At 36.4% G+C, this 27,570-nt stretch overlaps 1 protein-coding gene across 1 annotated transcript in view; it reads left to right on the top strand.

The window, feature by feature from the left end:
• The window catches only part of ERO1B (endoplasmic reticulum oxidoreductase 1 beta), a 28,670-nt gene extending 7,170 nt beyond the window's left edge, over nucleotides 1-21,500 (top strand). The window contains exons 3-16 of the mRNA XM_074896782.1: nucleotides 3,000-3,083; nucleotides 3,465-3,506; nucleotides 7,857-7,939; nucleotides 9,893-9,966; nucleotides 12,611-12,731; nucleotides 12,822-12,868; nucleotides 13,994-14,005; nucleotides 14,839-14,865; nucleotides 16,218-16,310; nucleotides 16,470-16,716; nucleotides 17,543-17,612; nucleotides 18,787-18,873; nucleotides 20,313-20,446; nucleotides 21,372-21,500. Coding sequence (XP_074752883.1) covers nucleotides 3,000-3,083; nucleotides 3,465-3,506; nucleotides 7,857-7,939; nucleotides 9,893-9,966; nucleotides 12,611-12,731; nucleotides 12,822-12,868; nucleotides 13,994-14,005; nucleotides 14,839-14,865; nucleotides 16,218-16,310; nucleotides 16,470-16,716; nucleotides 17,543-17,612; nucleotides 18,787-18,873; nucleotides 20,313-20,446; nucleotides 21,372-21,432 — 1,182 coding nt within the window. The 3' untranslated portion in view covers nucleotides 21,433-21,500. The remainder of the gene's footprint in view (nucleotides 1-2,999; nucleotides 3,084-3,464; nucleotides 3,507-7,856; nucleotides 7,940-9,892; nucleotides 9,967-12,610; nucleotides 12,732-12,821; nucleotides 12,869-13,993; nucleotides 14,006-14,838; nucleotides 14,866-16,217; nucleotides 16,311-16,469; nucleotides 16,717-17,542; nucleotides 17,613-18,786; nucleotides 18,874-20,312; nucleotides 20,447-21,371) is intronic.
• The last annotated feature ends 6,070 nt before the right edge of the window (nucleotides 21,501-27,570 follow it).

The following is a 27,570-nucleotide window of genomic DNA, read 5'->3' as shown; positions in this document are numbered from 1 at the left end:
TCTGGGACTAGTATATCTTGATTTGCAGGTGTTCTTTTTGAATTCATTTGCAGTTTAGACAACAGCGTTCTTTTATTTACAGTGTGCCTATCTGTAAGAACAGTGGCTGCCTAGTTATTTTTGTCTTCCTAAGTGTTAGTGGTTTTTATTGTTAGTTTACTTTGAAGAAGCTTGTAGTCTAACTATGTTAGCTGATTGGGGTTTTTGGTAGAAATTGTGGGAGGGACACGTTTTAGGTAATAGGTCTTACTGTGAAGGTGATGTAAAATGTAACACTTCTGTGCTTTATTTAAAAAAAGATGGTGAGTGAACAAGTATGAAAGATTCTAAAATTCCACATAATTTTTTTCAAGGGATGGTGTTTGTGAATTGACTAGAGGAATTGGAATGTGGGTTCTGGATTGAATAGAAAGAATTGGGGGGGTGGGGAGCAACCGAAAATCTCTGCTTTTAATATATCTGTGCTAGCATGGCTTGAACTGTGACTAGAAGGTAGTTGTCATCACTCCTAAGAAGTCATACCATCTGCTTAATGTCTTGTTAGGGTTTTTTTTGACTGAGGAATCTCTTTAACATTTTAACGCTGAATTAATAATTCCCAGTCGTGCTGAATAAGTACATCAAAATGGAAACCTGGAAAGCAGTCTTTCCTTCAGATGTTATATAGCAGTTAACTTTGTATGCATGTTTTGAAAATACAGAAAGAACTTACTTGCTGAAAGGTTTGGTAAAGGAATTCCGTATATTAAAAGGCAGTTGAGCAAGTTTTCCTCTTTGGGGATCTTTTGTGCTATTGACAGAACATTTGAAGAGTTTTTCTTCAGACAGGACATTTGAGTTCAGTTGCCAGTTCTTTGCCGGGAGACTGCTCTGACACTACTGTACTAGATGTTTATGCTTTGTTTCCTGTCTGTTTCTCCTTATGTAAAGTGAAAGTGTAGGATATAAACTACATGAACTAGAAAAATGTTCCTACATGTAAGGGTAAAACGTGTTTTTCTGAAGACTAAATGATGTTTGGTCTCAATCTTCTAACCTGTTAGGTATAACAAAACCACTGTTCTTGACAGTGTGTGAACCATTAATTTACTGTACAGCTTGTAGGTATTCTTTTCCATAAGATAGCATAAAGATTAGTTTTCTGACTTAAGATTTATAGATTTCACTAATTTCTGTAAGCACATTTATAATTTTTAAATTTTTGTGTTGAAACTGCTCTAGGACCTGATGCCATCCTTGGGGTATTAGGCTTCATTTTACAGTGCATTTTATATAACTGTTGCTGTGTCTGACTACAGAATCAAATTCAGTATCTGCAGCAGTTTCAAGTAAGAAGTGATACATCAAATCGTTCAAGATGTAGTTTGTGGGTTATAAGTAGTGACTTCAGTTGAATGTCTTGATGAATAGTATTTATCAACAGAAGAAAATTAGTACAAGCAGTGCTAAAGGAACACAAAGTAAAAGAATAGAGGTAATTTTTGTTTTCCATGTCTTTTTTTATTTGAAAGTTTTAAAACTGATTTTATCTGAAAAATAGTTGCTGCTGAGAATGAATGTTTTATATTTTGTTTGTAATGTTAGATTTCAAAGATTCTTCTGCACTTCTGCAGTGTTTCTGGTTGTTCATGCAGGAGAACCTTTAGTCTGTAGTCTTCAGTTTAGGAGTGATGAGTGAGGTCAAAGTGTTTTTTATCACTAATGTTTGTTAGTATGTATAAGGCCGATGTAAAGGAAAGCTGGGTTTTGTTTTTTCTTTACTGACTTCTACATTGACAAACCAGGTGAAGTGTAGTGAAGTATTTGAATCCCTTGCCATATGTAGGGTATATTAATATATGTGATACTCCTTGCCTTTATTGTGCCATTTGATGACAAATAGGAGCACTAGTCATTAGAGGATTTGCTGGTAATTTTTCTGTATGTTCTCTTCATTATTCATATTTGTACTTTATCAGCTCTCTAATTTGAGACCATTATGATACTCATTCTTCCTTGACTAGTTGTGATATGTATTAATATATTGCCTGGTTTTATTGCTTGAAATCTGAAATCATCCAAGCACTTACTTGAATTAGTAATCTTGTGCACTAGTCTGTACTCCATCAAATCTGCTCTGGGGCTCCCAGCATAGGAAGGACATGGATCAGCTTGACCAGGTCCAGAGGAGGCCGTGAAGATGATCAGGGGCTGGAGCACCTCCCTTATGAGGACAGGCTGAGAGAGTTGGGGTTGTTCAGCCTCTGGAGAAGGCACCGGAGACACCTTATAGCAGCCTTCCAGTACCTAAAGGGGGCCTACAGGGAAGGTGTGGAGGGACTCTTTATCAGGGAGTGTAGTGATAGGATGAGGGGTAATGGCTTTAAACTGAAAGAGGGCAGATTTAGATTAGATGTAAGGAAGAAATTCTTTACTGTGGGGGTGGTCAGGCATGGGAACAGGTTGCCCAGAGAAGCTGTGGCTGCCCCCTCCTGGAAAGTGTTCGAGGCCAGGTTGGACGGGGCTTTGAGCAACCTGGTCTAATGGAAGATACCCCTGCCCATGGCATGGGGGTTGGAACTAGATCTTTAAGGTCCCTTCCAACCCAAACCATTCTATGAAATGTATTTTCTTGATCAGTATAGTACAACTAACTATAACTATTTTAGAGCTGCATATGTCTGATGTGCCTTCTTTTTAGTAGTTTATTTACTGCTTTGAAGTTATATTAGTGGTGAGAGATTTAATTTGTGCTTTAATATAAGATGTGTTTGTGTCCACTGGAGACCATGATTACTAACAATTCCACTGCAGCAAGCTTCAGCTTATATATTCAGAGGGAGAGTAGTTCAACCAACCAAACCTTTGCACACCCCCCACAACCTTAAAATTACTAAATTTAACCCTTTTTCTTTGTATGCTCTCTTTAATTTGAAAGGATTTCCTGATACTGAGAACTCTTTCTTTTAAAGTTGCCTTATGTAAGTATTGGTTGTAAACTTTTGGTTTTGTATGTTTAGGTCAACCTAAAGAGACCATGCCCATTTTGGGCTGATGACGGCCATTGTTCTATCAAAGATTGTCATGTAGAGCCTTGTCCTGAGGTATGGATCAAATAATATAAAATAGAAAAAGGTTATTTGGTTAAAAAGTTTACTAATTTGCAGTGACTAAAACTATACTAACAATATTTACTAATGAGAACTTAAATATAGGTAAAAGGGAGACAAATTATTTTCCATTTCAAAAATAAAAATATAACTAAAGTATTTTAAGGTCTTAGTCAAAAACAAATAACTTTAAGTCTCTTCTAAGCTCTAACACTGTTTTGGATATGACATGTTGAGAAGGTAAAGGAGAAAGTTAATTATTTAAAAACAAATTTGCTTTGACTTCAGTAGGAGTGATACTTAATTCGTAGATTTTAATCAAGCGTAATTATTTCTATGAACAGTATAAAACTGTGATATATTTTTTGCTTTTAGAGCAAAATACCTGTTGGAATTAAGGCTGGGAGCTCTAATAAAGTAAGTAGTAATTTATTTTCTAACTTCTCTCTGAAGTAGCTGTGTGACTTTATTACAAACCTTCAGTCTTGGCATAGTGATGAAATTGTTACCATAATTGATCAGCTCCTGTATGTGGTGTTATGTTTCTACTTTTATAGTGAAAAGCGTTTCCGATATAGCTGGTACTGCAATGCCATTTTGAGCCAGTCATAGCTTGAGAGCTGGTGCAGACTGAATCAATGAATGACCAGGGACAGCAGTATGTGGCCACAGAATGCCAGATGCAAAATGCTTTGTTCATTTCTGAGTACAGGCCACCTTCTATAAAGTCATGGGCTTATGCACAGCTGCAGTAGCAGTGCAGTCTTTTGTAAGAATCATATATAACCACAGCCTCTTAATATTAAAAACATGAATGATTACATGTAGTTTTGCCATGTCTAATCTTGAGGAGGTCATCAGTCTAAAGATGATTTGGTCATTAGTCTAAAGACAATTTAGACTAAAGTGGTCAGCACAAGATAAAGTAGTCAGTCTGTGCTGTTGGCTTTTGTTTGCTCCTCTCCAGGCCATCCTGCCTAGATCACCGAGTGATCTTAGCAAAGCCAAAAATGTAAAGAGGGTATATACGCCTAAAAAAGAGTTCAGAGCAGAAAGACAAACAACCCCCTCTGACCACCAAATCCCAAATACAGTGCCCAAGAGTGAGGATTTTAGCAGTTAATGAGATAAAGGTGCCCTAGTGAGAGATCTTCCTGTTGAGTGCCTTGACTGTGTTGTAGACTCACACTGACTCTTACTTAGCTACTGTGTCTCCATCCTTCCCAGTACTTTTCGCCTCATTGGGCAGCTGTAGTTGCTGCTTGCCTTACCTCACTGTAGTTCACCATACCATAAATGACTTTACACCAAGAGAGATTAGCAACGATAGCTGAGAGGAACGTTTCGTCATAAATTGATGACTTCTGTATCCTGCTGTCATGAACACTGCAGGCAAGTCTGTCCAAACTTCAGCTCAAGAAGTCTTGTCTCCTGTTCATATGTATATCGTTAAGCTCACTCTGACGTAAAGTGTGCCTCTTCATTTAAAGGTTTCTGGTGATCAGAGAAGAAACATCTTTCTCACTGACATGACTTGAAATGTCAGTCATTCACCATTTCAGCACAAGCAGCAGTAGTCATTCTCAGAAAACTTTGGCACTATCTCTAGACAGAAGATCTTGGGTTTCAGCTGGATAATCTGTTGCCTCTCCTCTGTTTCAGTGACTCTGTTCTCTTCCAAGCTTCATTGTAGAGAAACTTACTCCTGGAGTACCGTAATGCCTCCTAAAGAGATATTTTAAGACTTGAAAGACTGTTTTAGAAAGGATTCTTTTAGTAGGCATTTGAGCTTCCTGATTGATTAATCTTGAGAGCCATAAGAAAGATGTTAATAGCCAAAGACTATGCTGTTCTTAACATACTTCACATGAGCATACTGAATTGGATTTTGGATGTGAATGATCAGCCACCTTTTGCTTTTACCACAGTAAGGAAACTGGTATATTTGCTGGTGTATTTGCTACAGTTGTTTCCTTTGAATTGCCTTGTAGGTTGTTGCAACCAACTACAGTACTGAAAGTTGGGCAATTCTGTATCTTTAATCTGTAGTAGAACAAAGACACGAATATCTGCTGCTTCTTTGTCAGAAAATGAAGTATTTCTGCAGGAAAATTGTCATCAGGACTGACATAAGTCTTACCTACACCATTTTCTTACTACTTATGATTCAATTAAAGACCTTTCTTACAGCCATGTAAAAATTGACAATCTCATTAAATATCCTTTTTAAGGAAACATCAAACTTATTTTAGTATGAATGTTCTATTTCAAGGACTCTACAAGTACTGTGCTGTTAGCCTGTGCTTGGTCCATTTGAGAAAGCCCTGCATCTTGTTGATTATCCTTAAAATGTTGGTTTAAAGAAAAAAAATAAAAAGATGTTTTCCTCTGTGGACATACTGTCCAGTTGCTGTCTTTCATCCTGATAGTGTCTGCCTTGGAAAGGTGAAAACAATCAAAGGCATCATTTTAATCATAAGAGCTATAATCTCTTGAGTAGATATACTCAGGGTAGAATCCTGTGGAAAAATTTTCTGTGGTCTAAGTGCTTGGCTTCTGTGCAGTTTCCTATTGCCCTTTTCTCCTAATGTAGATGAGCTTGTAAACTTCTAGCTTGATTTAGGCTTTCCTGGGGCATTTTTTTGTTTGTTTGCTGAACCATGGAGAGAAGAGTTCTTTTGAAAGCTCATCTAGCCACAAAGACCAGGGTTACACTTGCGCAACTTCCCCACAGAAGTGCAGTTAGTAATAGAGGATCTCTTTTTAATTCTTGGCACCAACGTAAGCTTTTTGTAACAGTGTTGGAGAGGCACAAAGTAGTTTCCCTTTCTGTAGTCATGTTTCGTTTGAGCTGTAATCACATTTTGGGGAGATAGATATTAAAGAACTGCTGTATGAGTCTTTGAAGCAATGGTGAACAGGATGCAGTAACTTAAGGTTACAATATTTAATTTATTATTTTACTTCCTGCTCACTTATTTTCTGTTATCTCCTGGAAGCTGCTCTTAGGAGATCCTGTTTTGGGAGGAAGAGATACTTCATCGTGACCTAGGTCACAGAGCACTGATCCATAGCTGTTGCTGTTAAACACTGGACAGTAGTGAAGCCTGGAAACCTGTTTTGAGACTCAAATGTTCATTCTGTTTGAAACCTTAAATTTAGGTTTATATTCTTGGCAGTAATTTTTTTTCACTTCAGGGTAGGGATTGGTTTGCAACTCTAGACATGCAGAATGTTTACTTCAGCGTCTCAGTATGTTACTTCATCAGCAGTATCTGTTTCATTCTAGGTCAGATCCATTCCTTGTTCAGATTTTTCATTTAACATCCATATGATGCTGAAGAATGAGCCCCCACAGCTGGCAAATCCAAGAAAATTGAGTGAGAAGTTCCTTCTAGAGTAAATAATTGTTACGGGCAAGGCCCCTAACAAGGTTTAAATTATTTGGGTTTTTTAATCTCCTTCATTTCTCAGGTCTTCAATAGGTTCTGCTGTTTGTTTTTTTTTCTTGTATTGATTCGGGCAAATGCATTTTTAAAGCAAGTCATCTTGCTTACTCATCTGAACAGTTTTAATTAAATCCTTTTTTGAGAAGTATTGTGATATGTATTGTGGTGGTACTTTGCCTCTGGCATCTTGACCACAAGTCTGTCCTCAGAAATAAACTACTTTCTTTCTTTTAAAATCTATCAAATTATTATTGTTGTTTGCTATTTCTGAAGGGCTGACCAAAGCCTTTAGCTTATGTTTTTATTTTGAGCTGGTTTTGGGTAGTAATCCTTCATGTCATTATGTGCCCTGAAGTGAAAGGAAGCCAGCAGTGTAGCTTTATATAAGCTATTGGTTACTAATCATTAAATCACTTTCTTTGTTTCTTAAGGACTGTGATAATGTGGAAATCTGTGTAAACTTAAGGCTCAGTCTGCAAGCACACACACACACACAAAACCCCAACCCCAACACCCCCAAAAAGAGGAAATTGGGTCTTGTTTATCTTTTGAGAGGACAGATATTGTCTATTATGTTCCAAAACTGTTAGAGGGCTTTTTTGAGCTTCAAGCTGGCAAACAATAATGTCCCTGTTGACATGACTGTATTATTGTAGAATAGTGGAATTTAATCTTTAATTCTTCAAATGTTTTCCGTAGAAGTATTCTAATAGTAGAGTCTATTTTAGTAGTTTACTTTTTAAAAAAATAATGTAGAATCAGAGTTCAGTTTAAATACTTAAATTCTGGCTTTAATATATAATAAAATGTCAGTTCAACTTGAAAAGCCTCTCTTTCAGTCCTGTGCACATCTAAAGCATGCCAATGAATAGGATTAAATGAAACATGAGGGGAAAATGACCAAAACTTGATACATTTTCATACTGAAATGACCAATGAAAGTTGGGGTATGATTATGCTTGCAAAATACAAGGTGTGTTTATAGGTATGACACTGCTTGTCTTCCAAGGTCCTTTTACAAGATTGCAAATAAATCTAAAACACTTCAGAACTCCATTTAATTTAAACAAACAAAACACAAAAGCAAAGCAAACAAAATTTGAACATATTTAGCTGAATTTTCTGTGGTAGTTAAATCCACATATCGAAATTGGTCTGATGAAATTAGGTTAAGAAAAATAGAAATAAGAAATGTTCTAGAATTACTGCTTCTAGAATCTGAGAATTTTCCCTGATACTAGCCAATCACTGTTAAACCTAGAAGCACCTGTTCTCAGAGAATTTTAGCTATTTCATTTATATATGAACTCTCTTACAGTATTCAAAAGCAGCAAATAATTCCAAAGAATTGGAAGACTGTGAGCAAGCTAACAAACTGGGAGCAGTTAACAGTACCTTAAGGTATGCTGTGATTTACAACAATAGTACAAAAATAGTAACAAAGGGACATTTCATTTTGTCAATGTTGTTTTTGCAATGTGCTGGTTTTTGTTCTTCATTCTTTCCATAGCCTATTAGAAAGTAAATGTGAAATGATGCAAGAACATCTGAAGGTAAAGGTATTAAGTGATAAGTAGACTTTCTTTTTTTTTCTTTTTTTTTTTTTTAAAAAGTACACTTTGAAAGAGGTATCTTACAGCATCAAGAATCAGAGGAAACTTGCAAATAAACCCACCTTTTTTTCTACTTTTTACCAGTATCAGTCTTTGTTCTTGATGACTGTGCTGGGTTAAGGGATTCTGTCCTGCTCTGTCACTGTTACACTGACATGCCTGTTTGTGATCATTCAGTGAACTAGATCAGGGAACTTGTGAGTTATTTTTGTTGTTGGCAAAGTTATTTTTGGCTTGGATCAATTCCCTGATCTTGCTTATTGTATGGCACAGTCAAGGTTGGGTGTGGGAGGAATTCTGCAGGATGGTGTTGCCCCCGAGTAGCAAAGTGTGTGGAACAGCACTTAGAAAAACTTGCATTCTACTAGATTGTCCACCTTTAAAAAGTAAAAATAAAAAAATTAGTTCTTTGCTTTTGTTGGGGAGATGTGTCTTTGGCCATGGATTTCAGCTGTTCTACCCGATAGAGATGTTGAAACTCTTTCCTGTCATCTGAGGAAAATGGGACTGCCATGGAAAAACAACTGCTTCTGCCTGGTGTGTGGTGTTTTAAACCAAACCGGGTAGAGCCCTTATCCAAGGTTTTTAAAGGGGAAATAAGAAACCATTAAATCTCTTTCACTCTTGTAGGGCAAAAGAATATGAAATTGATTACACATAAGGAGAGCTAAAGAGATGCCTTTTGTGAGAGCAGGATAGATGATTGAAGTTGAGAGAGGGCAGGTAATGAATCCTGCAAGTGTGGGAAGAGTATATGCATTTTAGGCAAACTGCCTTGTTCTTTACACTAGCAGTGCATCATCCTCATGAGTTTGGGTTATTTTCCCTTATCAACTGTATTTCATGTTATTATTAAATCTTGCCTGCTAATAATTACTGGAGAAGTTCCTCACCTAATGCCAAGTATAAAGCCTCCTATTATGATTTGGCAGAAGGTTAGAACTGCAGTTTGTTACAGAATTGCCTCTGTAGTATTGAGCTAGTACTAATTTGATCAGAGTAGGTTGTTTTCATTATTTCAAAGTGCTTTACCCTAGAGTAGAGTTTCTAGTCTTAGCTTTGTTTACATTTTGCTGTCAGTAGTGTGGCATCAGTAGTTCTGTGCTGCACTTATGCACAGAAGAAAGCATTCAGATTTTGGCACTGTTTTTGTTTCCTAGTGTGAGAACTTCAAAGTACTTGTCTCTGTGGTACAGTACACTTTTGAAAGTGCTAGGCTGAGTGGAATACTATTATTATTTAAAAGCTTTAAGACAAATCATATTCCTAGAGTAATTTAGCTTGGAAGGAGTGTTTAGACATCTGGTCTCCCACTAAAAAGCAAGGCTAGCTATTGTAGATGTCATTAAAAGTACAGGTTATCAAAATATGATTCCCCCCCTCCAAGTGACAGCTGCTGAAGTGGTACCTTGAGAAGTGTTAAAAATGTATGCTATGAAAGTATTTTACCAAGCTCTTACTGAAGGAGGAGAAGTCACTGCCACTGCACAGTTTGTTCAGATAATGATGGTGAAATCTTTTTTGCTGTCTTAACATCAAGACAACTTTATAAGTATTGTAGTTGATGCCTGCTTGAATCTCTGTGGAGCTAACAAGTGGTAACTCACATATTCTCGAGTTTCAGATATAGTAATTCAGAATTCAGTTTCAACTACTACATGTGGATTGTGTTTCTTTTGGTAGCTCTCACTGATGTTATTTATTTAAAAGTGTAAAATCAAATGTATTTTTTTCCCTTCAGTAACCAAAGTAAGGAGGCTTTCATTGACTGGGCAAGATACGATGATTCACAGGATCATTTTTGTGAACTTGATGGTAAAATGTTTAAGCTTTTTCAGTGTTTGTTTTATTTGCTGTCTCTTAAAAACCACAAAAGATTATAGTTTCTCTGCAAATAACCATTTTTGGAAAGTTTTCATTTTGTGCTAAATGGAGATGTGACAGTTCATATTTTACATGCAAAGAATGCAATTTTTGACAAGGAGCATTTGGTAGTCTACATAAAGCACATTCACTCTTACCTCCTGTTAGTATAGTGAACAGGAGACTTTTAAGGAAATAATAAAAAAAAGGTAAATGGGAGGAGGTTAGCATATATTTTTTTAAAAAGCTTCTCACAAGAGTTGCATCTAGCACAAATATAAGACAAATTACTTGCAACTGATTCAGTTTCCTACTACTATATTATTTTTGTTGCTATTCTACTATCTATGCTTGGACTGAGTTTGTTCCTCTTCCAGCCTTGCTATTTTTACAAATGATCTCTGCACTAAATTCACTCTTATTTCTAAGGACTTTCTTGTAGTTGAAACATTAAGATACTAGATTGTGTCTTCCCTCTGCCTGACATATATGAGTCTTTTTGTTTGCTTGTAACTTTCAGAGCTCAAAGGAATGTTTTTTTCAGATAAACATGAGAATTGCCAAGTTCAGGAATGACTGCTAAAGGCCTTTTTAATAAATACCTTAGAAAGCTTTCTATGCTAGGGGAAGACTTAGGGCATAATGCAAGATGTTTTAATCTACCTTTAGGCTAATGTTTCATGTCACTTGAGAAAGCAGCAACTGTAGTGGACTTAGCAACTGTGGTTCTCTTTCAGTTCTGCTGCATCTTATATGTGAAAATTTTCTGTATAAGCTGTTTCTGTAGTAAATAGCGAGCATTACTGTAGATCTGAACTGTTACATTCAGTAAGCTGCTGTTGTCTCTGCTATCTTCAACCTGCCTATTTAGATTTTTAAGAGGACTCAGTAGGGAAAGGTGCAGTTTAGGAGCATTTCTTTTAGAAGTAATATTAACTTAAGTAGTTCCTGATTCTACCTCGATTTCTCCTTACATCATGCCCTGCTGAAGGAGGATGTACTGCCCCCAGCTGTGTTCTTCCAGTGCTTTTGCACTGGCACTGGCTCTGGCGTGCATCTTTCTGCATGGTAAGCTGATTCAACTTGAATAGCGGGAATATAAGTTGGCATCTCCCTCCCATCTCCCAGATTGTTGTGATGAACTGGCTTATCAGGTGAGTTTGTGAGCTGGAGCAGGGAGAGGTGAGAGAAGATAACTTCTGGGAGTGACAGAAGGAGGTACAAACTCTTGTTCTCTTCCTCTCTTCCTTATGATGAGAGTGAATGTAAGAGTGTTCAACTGTATCACAAAGCCATATCATCAGTTTTAATTTTTACTTGCTTTTTGTTGGGCTTAATGCTAAACTAGATAAGGGAATTGATCTAGCTGAAAAAAACTTCATAACCCAGGTCAGCTTTCCATCTTTCTGTTCCACTGCCCCATAGACTGTGTATGTGGGTATAATGAGAAGAAAAAGTAGAGACCTGAAGTGACTAGGAAGTGTAGGAACTGCTTAGGTTAGCCATGCTGTCAAAGAAATAAGTAAAACTGTAATTTCACTTGTCTCATCTGGCTGTTGTTGTGCGTCTTGTGTCTGTCTCTTTTTCCTCTGTTTATACTACTACTGCTGAAGTAATGCTTAACTGCTCATGCAGAATCATCTCTTCTTTTTAGAGCAGTTTTCACTCTCTGTTTATGTGGGGTTTTTTGACATCTGAGGAAATAGTGGCACTGCTTGTCCTATACCTATCAATAAGTCTCTGGACTACTGGCTTGGCTTGTATGTAAGGGGTTTTTTTAAGCACAAGTTGCTCTTGACCTATAATTTCAAAAAGGAGGGAATTCTTCCTGCTTTTTACTGGTTGTAGCTTGAAAGTTATGTTTTCTAGTCATGCAGAACATTTAAGCAGAGAGAGTATTGTTTCACAGTTTTCTTTGGATATGTTGCCTAAATTTGTAGTGAACTTTAGAAGGTATAACTTGTTGAAATGCCATTTAAATAACATGTTTCTTGCCATAACCAACAGAGCATTCTTCAATATGCTGAAAGTTTGTTCAGTTAAGCAATGTGATCCAGACTTTCTGCCAGTATACAAGGGTGTCTGGGGAAAAAGGGATTTAGCTAATAAATATACAATATGTACCAACTACAGGATGCACTTCTTTGACCTCGTCCTATTAAGAAGGCCCTGTAGCAGTATACCCATTTCAAATAAGCAACCTTTCCTCCCCCCCCCCCCCCCGCCAAATACTGCTGGACAAATAAATCCTAAGTTTGAAATCTATTGAAAACAAAACATTGTTTATATATTAGCATGGGGTGAGAGAACACATTGCATGACAAGCGTTTATGGTAGAGTTGAAGAAGCCACGTAGGTGATCAGACACTGTAGAAATTATGGCTACATGAGAGACTTTGGTATAAATTACAGACTTTTGAGCTTTATATTTACTGTGTCAGTTGCTGTATTTTTATGTACAAGGTGTTTATAATCCAACTAGAACACAGAATAGTATTATATGAGACCTTATTGATACTTAATGCTGCGTGACTTTTTAAAAATTGTCTTTTTTAACTCATCAGTTAGAATGTGTAACAAAAGCTTTCCTATTTAGATGAGAGGTCTCCAGATGCACAGTATGTGGATTTGCTGCTGAATCCAGAACGTTACACAGGATACAAGGGACCTTCTGCTTGGAGAGTGTGGAACAGCATCTACGAAGAAAACTGCTTTAAGTAATTGGGAGGGAGAGGAAGCCTATTTCTTATACTTGCGTTTCAATTTAGTTTAAAATTGATTTTTGTGTTTTCTAACTTGTTTTCTAGGCCTCGATCTGTCTATCGTCCTTTAAATCCACTGGCGCCTAGTAGGGGTGGGTCTTCCCTGTTTTATTTTCTAATGCAGTTCTTTTAACATAGTGGCTATTGCAGTACAAGTGATACAAATAGTAATCTTCAGTTTGTAGATATGCTTTCTGCTTCTTTTAATTTCTTCTGTAGAAGTACCTGTCCATTTTCAATAATTAGACTAATGTTTGTGATACTTGATTACCTACATGCTTAATCTTATGTATATGAATAGTGTTAATAATGTCAGGGAGCTAACGTGAAAACTATGGTCAGTCTCAAACTGTTTAGTAAGTGTGTGTCACAGTAATTTTCTAATGTGGATGGGACAGAGTTAAAGTTCGACAAAAATTTCAGCACTCTTGTATTCTTCTCATGTTTTGGTTTTTTTTTAATAGATCATTTAATTTAATCACTTCAGCTCATAGTCATCCTAGTGTAATGAAGCTGTACATTTTCCATCCATAATATTTAGTGTATTACAAATGTACAAATAATTGCACTATTTTAAGAAAGGCTGCTATCTTCAAGAATGTTTTTTGAAAAAAAAAAAGTATGCCAGTGACTTGAGTTTTAAGTTTTCAAATTTAAGTTGAAAACTATAACCTGGTGTTCCAAAGGAATCAACTTTCCCCTGTCACTGTGTCTCATTTCCCTTAAAAATTAACTATTGTTTAATAGGTTGAGTTAGAAAACATCACCACACATTAGAAAATCAAGATGGCTTTTAGTAATTGTAAAGATTGAGATAATATGTTGCTGGTAGACATAAATAAAAAGAATTAGAAGAGCGGTTTAACTCAGGGATCAGAATTTCATAAAGGAACACTGGTCAGATTGTTGAATAATGCGAACTGAAGACGACAACTTCCTAATCATCTTTCTGAAGCTAAAACATAGCTTTCAAGAATATGTAAAGCAGATGCTACTAAGATTTAAAATTCTTAGTGACTTTCATTATTATCATATGTTTAGTCTCAGGTGGTCTTGAGGAGGAGGAAGAGGATGGAAAGTAGCCTATGTTTTTTGTGGATTAAATAAGGTTTCTTGCACTTTTTCTGTGTTTGTAGTAAAGGCTGTGTTTCATTACTATTTTGCTGTGGAAATTATCTTTTTAATGCTTACAGATTTTTTTTTTCCCCCCCCTTAAGGAGGAGATGATGGTAAGTTGTCTTATTTTGCTTGATTTGCAGAAATGAAGTAAGCATTAAAGAGTTTTGGACATCTGATTTATTCACTTTATTGCTGTTGCACTAGACAGCAGGAAAGTTATGTTTTTACGCAGATGATTGATCAGAAAGTGTTTTTATTGGGATAATTCTTTCATTCAGAGTAGGAGGAAGGAGTGGTTAAGAGCAAAATACAGTTCTGCTATGGGTTCTTATCCTTGTAACAGAGTATGTGTTGTGGTAATGTTATTAGTGAGATAACGAGATACATTAATGAAAGGAATCTTGGGTCTCCTCCAGAGCCCTTTTAATAATGATGTATGATCCTTTAAAAGAAAAGGGACAGTTTTTTGTGTACTTTCTTGCATGTCCTTGATTTTGGGGAGGTGGGGAGGAAAAGTGTTTGGTCTGCCTACAGTGAGTCAGACTTTAGGATTTTTTCATTCAACTGAATGTGCTTAGGCAAAAGATCTAAGCCTACAGGAAACCTTCAGACAGTAGCAGTCAAGGTAAAGGCTGTCAGGTATAATTACACTCCTCCATCATGTCTTTCACCACTGGTGCATATGATCAGACTTGTGCTTCCATACACTTTTCAGTGTCCTGATGAGTAGCTTAGCCATGCTCATTCTTGTATTTCTCCTAATCTTACCTGTACAGATTTAAACTAACTTCAAAGTTCAGCCACTTCTGTGCCTATTCTCACTTTAATAGCTAAATGATTTAGTTTTATGTCCAGATCGCAGCTAATGTTAGTACACATAGTAATGTAAAGATACTGTAATGTTGAAAATTAATTCATTTAACAATATACTTTGTATTTACAGGAGAATCTTTCTACACATGGCTAGAAGGTAAAGGCTCTTGGATGGGTTAATGTGATGTTAAATTTACTACAAGAAACACTTAGGGGTTTTTTATCTCCCTAGATATTTTTTGTAATGTAAGCATTTTAATAAATCATGCAGAACTTTTGAGTGTCATTCAAAGAATAATTTTTTCTTGGGTCTTTGGAAATCTTATTCACTTAGATGGTATACTCCTTGAACCCTTCAGTGTTTCATCTTTTGTAAAGGGGGGTTCACTTCAATACCAGTTACTTTGGATTTTCTGCTCATTTTAGGCATTTGGCAGGGATTATTACTAACATTGCTAAGTCTTTTTATTTGAAAACATAACTATAATGTGTGTTCAGTAGGCAAAGCAATTTGGTTTTTATTCATATTTAAATAGAAATTATGAGAGGTAGCTATCAAATTGCATTTTGGAGGTCTGCGGAAAAGTAAATAAGTTGAATGTACTTAATTTTAAACTTAGTTTGTTTTGCCTTTCATAAGCCCTTACTTGTCTAGTTGGAAATCTCTAACTGGTGCTGTTGTAGGAAAACACACATTCACATGCCTTTTCTGTACATGGGGCCATATCTCTGCCTCACAGCTAGACTTCACCATCAGTTCTTCCTACTTCTGTGTGGAGATTGGAGTGGCAGGGAAGTCACCTAAGCATAACTTTGAGAAAGGAACAAACTCCTAAATTCCAGGTGTTGTCTCTGGGTTTAAGTGGTGTTATAAGTAATTTCTGCATTTAAATTATATTTTGGCCACCCAATGCCATTGCGTTTCTGTTTACGCTGTAGAAGTCTGTATCTATCAAAGTCATATTTTTCAGTGTTTTGCTCTGTGCATTTATATCTTCAGTGAATTTACAGTGAAGCTGGAAATAAATATTTTTGCTGTTTTCCAATGCCATAAGGTTTTCTGGGGTTTTTATGTTTTTCTGTCACTACTGTAATTCAGTTGTAGCTTTAATTCAGATTAAGATCAGTCACAGTATAGTTCTGGTTTCCAAACAGTCAAAATTCAAGACTATTTCAAATCTATTGCTCAAACAATGTAAGCATCTTACTTTTGTATAGCAATTTTATCTGTACTAATTGACCAGATACTTATTTGACTGTATTTACTAGAACGCTAAAATACCAAGTAAGAAATGTCAAACTTCATTCTTAGTACTTTATATAAAAAGTAAGAGATAAACTTTTCCTATGATGGATATAAGGGCTTATTAACAATGCTGAAGTACTGTGATTGTAACTCCTGAAGTTACACTATGCTGACTTGCGTCACTGAAATATCAAAGTATATTCATTTTAATACAGTATTTCCAGTATTTAGTTTGCGGTCTGTTTGTCTTTTTTCCTGGACAGGTCTTTGCCTTGAGAAAAGAGTGTTTTATAAACTCATTTCTGGACTTCATGCTAGCATCAACTTGCATCTCTGTGCAAATTATCTTCTTGAAGGTAATTTAAATCGAGATAAAATTGCTGAATTAAATGCTGCAATATCTGTAACATGTATTTGTGGGTTTTTTTTCTGAAAATTTTTGATGTCTACTTAGTTGCTTTTTTAAAGAAATATGTGTGTTTTACTCCCCCTGCGCTTTCTTTTCCTCTGTGTAGAAACCTGGGGGAAGCCTCGCTGGGGACCAAATGTGAAAGAGTTCACTCGCCGCTTCAACCCTACTGAAACAAAAGGAGAAGGACCAAGGAGGCTCAAAAACTTGTATTTCTTATATTTGATAGAGCTGCGTGCTTTGTCAAAGGTTGCACCATACTTTGAGCGTTCAGTTGTTGACCTTTACACTGGAAATGGCCATGAGGATGCTGAATCTAAAGCTCTCTTATTAGATATCTTCAGGGATACAAAGTAAGGCATAGCTCTTTTTTTAATCAATAGTTTTAAATTCTCAGCTATATTCACAAATGAGAATAGATGACTTCTTGATGGGATAGGACAAGAAGGAGAGTGGAATGAAGAAATAGAATTAAGTAATGGGTGAGAACAAGAGGAATTTGTACATTTGATGGAAAGAGATTAATATTTGAGTACACCAATCTTTAAAAAACTATAAACTCACCAAAAGAACCCAAAACCCACAACACCCTGGGCTATTCCCTATTTGTTGCTTTTTCTGATTCTTCAGCGTAAAATACACATGATTTATTTTGAAAAGGAAAATAGTATGTGTAGTCTTTAACAGTCCAGTGAATGATCCAGCTTTTATCATAGACTTAACCTCTGAGCTTTTAGTCATCTCTACTTCCTTCTGTTTACTCTATAAGGTTCTTTAGTCCAGTTCCTTTACTCACCTTCTCACTAATTTTTGTGACTTGTAATGTGTTGTGTGGCTGCATTGCTGTCCCTAATCATGATCTTGCAAATTATATGAGATGTGGTCAGACAATGATCAACTGAAAGGCAAATGTTAAGACAATTTCAGTGTATATTAGGAAGAAATCTTGATCGGTGGAAGTGAAGAAAATTCTCAACAGAACTGTAAATAACAGATTTCAAATTACAGTGATTGAGCAGTAAAACTGATAGCATTCAGTAATTTTTTTAAGAGCTATTCTGCAAATACTAGGAACTCTGAAAAGTATTTTACACAGAAGGCATCAGCTGCTTACCAAACTTGATGTTAACACTGTAGTTTATGCTAGCGTTTGGGTTTTTTGCATTTTGTCTTCATTAGGTCCTTCCATATGCACTTTGATGAAAAGTCCATGTTTGCTGGAGATAAAAAAGGAGCCAAGTCATTAAAGGTAAAGCTATTTTTCTGAATGATGTCCAAAATAATCCATTTTGGAATTAAGTTGTGTTATTTTAGAAAACCTCTCTACCTACCAGAAGCATACTGCTGAGAGCAGAAAAGGCAGGGGTAAAAACTTAAGAGTTGTGTCTGAGGCCTCTTAATCTACTTTCTAGTAAATGAGGACAAGAGTTGTCCTGAGCCAAGCAAGCTGAAACCTTTAGTTCCTTGGGTCTGCTATCAGGACTGTGGTGAGGTAAATGAGTTGAATTGGTATTGCCAGTAGACGCAATGGTGTTTTTTAAAGAGAGTATCTGTTTCACATAAGTATCTGGAAAAAAAAGTGCTGTTTACTTAAAAAGCAGATGCCTTATGTAATATGATGTAATATAGTATTATACTTAACATTAGAAGAGCGTGATTCCTAGACATGAGAACCTCATGCGAATGCCGTTACTGCCTAACAACTTCCAGTGTTAACATACTGGTGTTCAGATTGGTATGCCCTACAATTCCACAGTTGGATGTGGCTCAGAACTAAAGATTTGTTTTAATACTTATTAACACTTTCAATACTCATTTCAGTAGTAGTATGGAATTTTATCAGCATTAGAAAGAATGCTTATTAGAAAGGTGTCAGAAGTTGATCAGCCCAGCTAGTGTTTTTCTGATCTTAAATATTTAATTGACATAATCTTAATTAGTTCTGTGCTGTTCTTGCTTCTGCTCTGACTGAAGCTGCAAAGCAACAATCTACCTAGCTTTGGACAGGAAATGTCTTTTGTGAAATGTAACTTGTTTGCCTGTTTGTCAGAAAGGTAGGTTGGCTCAAAAAAGGTTTGAATAATGAAAGCAAAATTGGGCAGGGACACGGATACAGTGCTTATAGTTCAGAACATTTTGGGAAAGTTCATAGAAACTCAGCATATAGAATTCAAGCTTTACCCTTCATGTCCTGTATTTTGGGGGCTTTTTTGAGGAATTAACTGTTGGCAGTGGCTTGGAAACAAGATTCTGGGTTTACATGGACCTTTGTTGTGGCCTGACCACATAAGGTAGTGGTTTTATTCAGATTTAGTAATAGAGAATTGATATTCTAGGGGTACTAGAGTAGTTAACCTTCTGCTTTTGTGAAGCTAAGAGGTACTTTTCAGTTAACCTTTTTCTGTTTTGTTTTTAACTAATAGGAAGAATTCAGATTGCATTTCAAGAACATATCCCGCATAATGGATTGTGTTGGATGTGACAAATGCAGGCTGTGGGGCAAACTGCAGGTACAGTTTATTTTATGTGTGTGTGGCAATGGGGGAGCTTAGAAAATCATCAGCTATTCCAGTTCAGTAGGACACCATTTACCTTGGCCTTCGGACTGCCCATGGTTGGTCTTTGATATCCTTACCTATATATTAAAAACAGATATATGCTTAGTTCACTGTTAAACAATTCTAAAAAAAAAAAAAAGTGAAAAGAGGTTTGTTTAGTCAACAGCTGTTTAGTTTACTAAAAAGTATGTTTGTGTTCTCTGAAAAAAATATATTTAAAGCAGATGCTCCATAGCAAAGTCTGACTGGCATTCAATATCTTACCTGTATTCAGTGATCAGATGAACCTTGTAGAATCACCTGTGGGAAGCCTTCTTGGAAGTACAGCACTTCCTTAATTGTCAGAAAGTCCAGTGTGAGATTTAGCTCCACAAATTGAGGCATAAGAAAAAGAAGTAATTTGTATTTTCACAATTTTTGCAGAAAGCAGCAGATAAATGCAAAGGTGCACAGTAAACCTGAAAGTTAAAAAAAAAAAATCAGTTTCTGGACACTTACTAGTTTTATTGAGAATACAGTTTTAAACCTCAAGACTAATCTAAAGTCCAGTCTGAGAATAGTTGTTACTTTGAGGTGCCTACTGTACTATACTGCTGTATCAGAGTTCAGCTTTCAAAGAACTTTATAACATCAAACATTTGGTGGTCTCTGCTGAATTTCTGGTGTTCTGTCTACTCTGTCCTAGTTAATGCTTCTGATCTGTTACTGTTTTTCCTTTCTCACACAAAATGAAATAGGGCCACATTTCCTGACCTACAAAATTCTCTTTCAGCTAGCCTCAACCACTTCTTATCAAAATCCAGAGCTTGTTTCTGTAGCCCGATTAAGAGGGGAAATAAGAATAGCTTCTTACATTCTACTTCTGTATAGAAAATAGGGGTTGAAACTGAAACTGCAATGTCTGCCACTGGGACTGGAGGTGGAAAAAGCAGAAGTGTTGTGATACCTCATAATAAAACCGTATGACTTCAGAGGGTGGTGGGAAGAGGAAAATGGGAGTTCTGATCCAGCAGCTCCTGCATCAGTGGGGCATCTGTAATGTAAGAGGCAGGAGAGAACTGGAAGGATTGTAACAGACACTTTCATATGCATCTGCTGTGGCTGAGGAGAAAAAAGATGAGAGAGAGATTAAAAATGCAAGGATGAAGAACAAGTATACCTGAGGAAACAAATGTTCTTAAATAAGTGACTGACTCTGGTACACAACTGATGGCATGCATTTGCCGTTAGTGTTCTGGTTTGTGTGCAGTTATTTGGGCTGAGGGAGGATCCATGTATAAGAATTGGTACCACAGTTTGCTTGGATTTGTGATTTTTAAACTTTTTTACAGTTTTCTGAGTGTTTGAAGGAGTGATCTTATTGGTGTTAAAACACTGAACTTTTTTTGTAGACTCAAGGCTTAGGAACTGCTCTGAAGATCTTATTTTCTGAGAAAGAAATACAGAGCCTTCCTGAGAATAGCCCATCAAAAGGTTTTCAGCTCACACGTCAAGAAATAGTTGCTCTTGTAAATGCCTTTGGAAGGTAAGTTTTTATCTTTGTGTAGTAGAAAAACTGTAAAACTTCAGTGTCAACACTCAGAGTCTGTGGAAGGATGGTATTGTACACATAGCTGTAGCTTTTAAAATGCTGAATTACTATTAGTGACATTGATAAGCCTAATGCCATCAAACTGAGTATGTAGAGTGTTGATTATTAATCTTAGTCTTCATTCTGGTTTGGATCCAATTCTTCTCTTTATCTCAAACCTCAATAAATTCCATCTGGATTTAAGTTCCTTAAACAGTCGTAAGCATTGGACTTTGAGTATGTCTCTTCCTTTCTGAAACACTGACTACAGCTGTTCTACACTTCGTATTTCTGATTTAAACTAGTATGTAAAAAGTAGTGACAAGAAAGAACAATACTTGGAGAATTTAACACCGTTACTTAGCCCCTAGGCTTTTGGATTTTTGTGTATGACATGATTTTTGTTAAAACTTTAGTTGTGATTGATTAATTTTTTGAAAATTTACCCCATTCAAGTGATGAAATAAAACATTTTAACAGCTTTGAAAGATGTGTAGAACTTGCTTTGTTCATCATGCTAGTTCTTCAGGTCTTGAATTTAACAATCTGTTCCTGTTTAAAAGAATGTAATAAACATTATTACCTCTGATTATAGATTTTTAGATGTCTAATGAAGTCAGGATAGTTAAACATTATATATAAAATTTAATCCCTGTAATATATTATGTAAATATAATGGAGAGTCAAATAGTAGGGAAAGTAGTATCTTAAGCGTTTTCATCTTTGAAAAAGAATCGTTTAAAAAAAAAAAAAAAAACAAAAAAAAAAAAAAAAACAAAAAAAACCCAACCAAAATCCAAAAAGCCGCCATGGAAGATGATGATTTGCACTTCTCTTTCACACTTGCCTTACTAACACATAAGGGGTTTTTGTTTTACAGGCTTTCCACAAGTATAAGAGAGTTGCAGAATTTTAAAGTTTTATTACAACAAACAAGGTAATGAAGGCCTTTGCACAACCCACTAGTGACGACCATTTACATGACTGCATTGAGCAGAAGAAACTGATCCTTACAGGACTCACATGAACTGATAAAAAATAAAATTGAATACCGACTTGAATATTTATCTTTAAACTAGGTATGGTTATTAATTAGAAAAGATATTTATGAATGAAATATATAGTTTTTAAATGTGTAAATTATGCCGATCTGTTTATTTTTAAGTTCTCTGCTCACAGTTCTGTTGTACTGAAACTTCATAAATTTTCTTTATTTCCTTGTTTTATATGAAAACTTAAGTACCTCCACACTGACTTGGCCTGTTCTGTGAGAGGGTGGTTCACCTCTCGCCTCTCCCCAGAACTGAGCTTCAGTATATTCTGAGGATTGGGTATGCTGATTCTGGCTGTCTGAAAGAAAACAAACAAAACCACAAAACAACAGAAAAGGAAATAAGGCCCTTGCTGAATTCTGACTTCTTACTATAATAATGAAATTTACTTAAAAATAGGAAGTCTACTGAGCAGAAAACTTTCTTTCATACCGAGCTCTTTTGCATCGTGCTGATATCAATGTTTTTTTTCCTTATGTGCTGCTTTTCAGAATTTCCTTTTTTCTTTACAATAACTACCTTGCCTCTGATGCAGCACAATTGGAAGTGACTTTTCTGCAGCCCCTCAGCTTCCTGCATTTGCTTGGGGGTGGGGGTCAGGGCAGGGGAAGAGATAGTGGAGTGCTGCTAGCTGAAAAGCCTCAGTCAATCAAATTCACATCTACCCCATTTTATTTTCTATATTGTAATCACAAATTCAGTTTCCAGAATTTGTCTTTTTAATATCCAAAATGTTAAAATAGCACACTTCAGTCTTTGAGCAGTGGAAATAGATTTGCTCTTTATGGGTTATGCTTTAGTGCTAAAGGTCAGTGCAAAAAGTAAGAATTTGTTTTTGTAATCACTTTTAAAAAAAGATGCTTTTTAAAATTCATAATCACACTGACATTTAATATCGCATACTCTATCTATGCAATCCCTAACTATCTTCTTTAAAATGATATTCAGCATAAAAAAACGGGTATGTTAATAACATAACTTTCATAAAATAAGAAATTACTCATGTATCATTGTCCACAGATGGCAGTGATAACTTACCATTTTCCGAAACAGAATTCAGAAACAGCACTACTGATTAGTAGCAACCAAATATTGGTTTAAGTTTAAAATGAAGTAATAATTTTTTTTTAAAACCAGCATGTTTCAGCGTGGTTAGGAGTTAAGAATGTAGGAAGTGCTGGTACAGTGTAGCTACATCTCCTTTTTTAAAAAATGAGTCTTCACAAAATAAAGTGCTCTTAAACATTTTTCACCCTACCAGATATTTAGTGACATATTTATATAATTGATTGTAACTGTCTTGGCTTCCATAATGTCCTTTACAGCTGAGATTTTCTAAAAGCTGTAATATACTCTGTCTTGTGTTTCCAGACTAGCTTCAAATATCTACCTGACTGGAAATGAGACAGACTACCTGCTGACACTCGCTATTATAAAAAATACTGTTTCTCAATACAGTAAACTCTCTTGAGCCAAACTGGGATAAGCTAAATGAAAGTGAAAAAAACAAACAAAAAAAAGCCAACAACAAATAAACCCAAACAAACCACACCTACAAAGTTTTGGTGATAGTTGCACAAGTTGACAGTGAACTGGTGGTATCCAGTTGGAAGTTCCTGTTTAAGCCAGTAGATAATTTAATGTAGTGTTAGAAAAAGCTGATGCCAGTCTGGGGATGTTCTGTTCTTACCCAGCAGCTGCTCTTGCCTGTGGGTACCTGTCTCTGAGCAAGTCACCACAGGCTTCCTTTTTCTAGTTAATGGAGAAGAGCAGGTGATTTCTAGGCGGATTCATCTAGCCTGTTCTGAGCTCTGTTACCCTAGAGTTTATTTTTCTCCATTAAATTGAAGTGGGAATCCAGGTAACTAGCTCAGATGTGAACAGCTGTGTTTGGCAACTGAGTTACGCCCGGAGTCCCTAACTCCTCTGAGTAATTGTATATATTGAAAGTGTGTTGTTTTCAGTTGGCCATTAACTCCTTACCTTTTGGTTTGACCTGCAAGGGCTAGAACCTGCAGGCTTACTGGTATGAAGAATGCTGTATAGCTGGAATTTATCTGTATTGTTACATGTTATAGTGCCTAAAGCTTTAGGCAGAAAAGTTGTGTTGTCTGCGCTGCCCCAGGAAGGACCTGAGTCTGAGAATGGTTTCTTCCCTTTTTCCCTATGCTTTGTGGGGAAAGTGAATTGCTTCCAACCTTCTTCTGGGGATGCAACTTCCTGTTTTTCTTTTTTTTCACCTGTGCCTGGCTAAAACCTACGGACACTGAAGCAGCATCACATACTAATCATCACGCACTCACTCACGGGACAGGTGAGAGATTGGGGCGGCCCGCAGATCCTGGACACCTGCTCCTTGCAACCCTCGTTGGCACAGCGCAGGCAAGGTTAATACTGCTGGGTAAGGACATGAAGAGATGGGAAGCTTTTCTGGTTTTTTTGTCCCCTGTGTCATGAAAACACAGGAATGCAGCTGAACAGCAGATTCTGTGTATGGGGAAGTTCTGTTGCATTTGAAGGTACATCTTGTTTAGTGATCAAATGGGGAAGACGTTTCACTGTCACTGTAGAAATAGGAGATAAGATTTTTCCTGTTACAAATCTAAGTGAAACTACTTTCCTGTCGCCATCTTTTTTACTGTATTTGATGTACATTCTGTGACTATGCTGCCTATGAAGTTTTGCCATGTGAGTCGGATGACTTGGTTCTTTATATGTTAAATGAAATTTTAGAAATTTACAGATCTGTTTTTATACTGAAGAATAAGGTTAGTTACAGTGTCCATGACCTGTAAACTATTTTAAATTCCAGTTCCCTGTTGGAGATCAGCTTGTTAACATTTGTCTGTCATTCATTTCAGAGAAAAATTTCATGACACAATGATTGTAATCCCAGAGGTAGTGAGAAGACAAACACAAAAATGATTTATTTTTCCCAAGTCATGGAGACTTAGATGAAATGGTAAAAAAAGCTTGGTGCAAACTGCATAGGTAAAATGTAGGGTGCTGCTGCTGAACAACTTGCTCTTCAGTGCCTGAGGAGGAAGGTGAGAATATAGATTTAAAACAGTGAGAAAGAGAGAGACTTGTGCAAGCCAGAATAACAAAAGTGTTCTCCTGCTTCAGCTGATGATTCATGCTGTCTGTCATTGTACATACATGAAATACACTGGGCCACACTTTCCTGAGTTGTGTTTTGATGGTCAGGTTGCCTTTATCTGAGCTGGCTTTGTGCTCTTCTGGGAAATTACCTGTAATATGTTGTAAATAATCTAAATGCTTATGTTTATAAAGTAGCAATCAGCAATTCATCACTTTACAATTCCTCCATGTAGCTAGCCTATGAAAATATTTATTAAAATCAGAATCAATGTTGGAACTGCTTACTGGGATCTAAACACTTCTGAATCTTTGCTATGTTTGAATCTATAAAATGAAAATTAAAGTATTTTCTGCTAAAACTTCTTTATGTCAATGTAATTTTTGGGATTTTATTTGAAACTTTGTTTACTTTTCATTTACCTTTCAACTACACTTGGAAGGAATTATGTCATTTAAATTATTAATACGAGTCACTTAAGATGATGAACAGGCTTTTATTTTCACTTTCATTCCATCCAAAAGGTGAATGTAACATACGTATCTGTTGCTGTCTGCAGTGCATAGCAGTGTGTCAGCACATCAGAAATGTGTGTGGCAGAATTACAGCATGTTTCTGTATGAATATGGCCAAATCTAGCCACTGTGTAAGTGCAATTGTTTTAAGAGGCAAAAAGGCTTATTTCAAAATGAAGTTTGGTCTTTCTGTCCCTTTCTCAGAATAGCTTATAAAACCAATTTTGTAAATACTTTCTCTGGTTGGTTTAGCCAGTAGGGCTCTTTGTGTAGAAGAAGATTCCCCCTACAGGGTTTATGCAGCTTTCTGTTTCATTCCATGTATGCATTTTTAACAAATTATCTTACTAGAAATTTGGTTGTCAATATACACATATTTCACCCCCAGTTTAGGTGGGTAAATACCTGTTACACAGGTGATGAGGATAATAGTGATTTAATTAAAATTGAAGGTCTTACCTTTCACACTGTGGTTTAAATCCCCTGTGTTCAAGAGTGTTTAATTTGTTACTGTGATTGGTTATAGTCACTTTGAATTCCACTTTTTGCATGCATACTGTGGAGTGGGGATTAAGCTTGTTTTAAGCACAAAATTCTTATAATTAAATTTTTCCTGTGCAGATAGATCTACTGCGAAGAAAATTTAATTCCTGGAGACTTTCCTTGCACTAGGTCTTAAGGCAGTTTTGTACAAACATGTTTGTAGAACTCCAAAGGGTTTAATAAAATTTCTGTTCTCACAACCCTGTGGCACCTTTTTTTAAGCTCTGACTGATCGCTTACTTGGCTTCTTTAATGAACATTGAGGAAGAAGTGAAGAAACTAATGGAAACTCTGGAGGGCAAACAGTTGGCCAGAGTGCTTCTGCCAGAGGCAGGGCTCGTGCTTGGATTTTACAACCAAGGCCCCAACAATCAAAGACGCGGTGGAAGACTTGGCCTGTGAGTGTGGCACTACTGTGCTTTTGGCTTCCAAGCAGCCTGATGAGATCTACTCCCCATCCCATATCCTCTGCAAAATGTTACATGAGAATTCTCTACTTGTACTTCCTGAAGTCAAATAGGAAGAAAACATCAAACCTGTCCACCATCTTGGGATGCTGTAGTACACCTCAAAACAAACTACTTCTGTGGCAGTAAAGATTACTGTAAGACATAAGTTTTTCTCATAGGGAAATGTGGATTGAATTACAGTATTTGTTTCATGGGGGGAAGGAGAAAGAGATGCTGGGGATGTGGAGTTCTTCACAGCAGAGCATACCCCTCAGTATTGGGCACAATAAAAAGGCCTGCAGTAGAGTTAAGGTTTCTGCTCACCCTTAGAATTAGTATCAATTCTTTTTAGGCTTGCTATATGTACAAATGTCACATATTGGAATGGTACTTAGACACCATTTCTACCACAACCTACTACACTTATCCCTAAACATATGAAGTGGAAGCCTGGCTTGGCTGACCTTCTGCTCCTTATGCAGAATTTATCTTCTAGGTCCACTGGAGGTTCTTCTGCTTTATGTATTCCTGGCTCCTGTTCTATGCCCAGGTGGCACTTACTAGTTTTTAATAAATAAGTGCTGTTCTATGTATCCATCTTCCTCACTTGGTCTTTGACTTACTCCTCTCTGTAACATACCTAGCACTGACTGTCAGAGGTGATCACACAACTTTCCAGTTTTTCAAACTTAGAAACTTTCAGTCTGTTTTGCCCTTTACAGTGCTCCAGCCAGAGGACTGTCCATCTCTGCCATTCTAAGCCCATTCCCTATGGCTGTCAGGAAGATACAGTTTTCTTGCTTAGAAGGATGCAGTGTTTTGAGACCGTAATGAGAGTATAGGTAACTTTTAGCCTCCAGCCATCTTACCACATTGAGTAAGCAGAGATGACCCAAAGAGTAAATTGTGCTCTGAGAATGTAGCAGTAACCTGGAAAGACAGTATTTAATCGGGTTGATATTCTTCCCTTACAGGTTTTTATGTGCACGTAAGAATTGCTACTGTCATGCGTTTGAACAACCCATTCATGTGTTTACAGTATATTCATCATAATCATGTATTTCTAACCTAATACACAGTGTAAAAATAAAAATACATAGAAAATAATTACGCCATTTTACTTCATGAAATTTGCTCTTTTAAAATGAGCATAAAATGATAAAATTATACCCTCTAACAACTCTATTCAAAGCCAAAAATACCATGGCTTAGAACAAGGTATTAATTAGAACAGTCTTCAAAGTTTAAGTCATTAGCTTATACTTCTCCTTGAACTACGAAAAGCTCATGGCAAAGACAAGTTCTTCATTTATCTGTGCATAGGAACACTTCTAAAAACCAAAAGGTGAAGAAAAATTGCTAAGCTTTGTTTTTCAGAACACTTGTTTTAATATTGGAATGTCCTAGAACGCTGTAGTTG

This window comes from Athene noctua, chromosome 1 (assembly GCF_965140245.1).
Source record: "Athene noctua chromosome 1, bAthNoc1.hap1.1, whole genome shotgun sequence".
Classification (NCBI taxonomy): Eukaryota; Metazoa; Chordata; class Aves; order Strigiformes; family Strigidae; genus Athene; species Athene noctua.
This window is presented reverse-complemented; position numbering and strand designations above follow the sequence as displayed.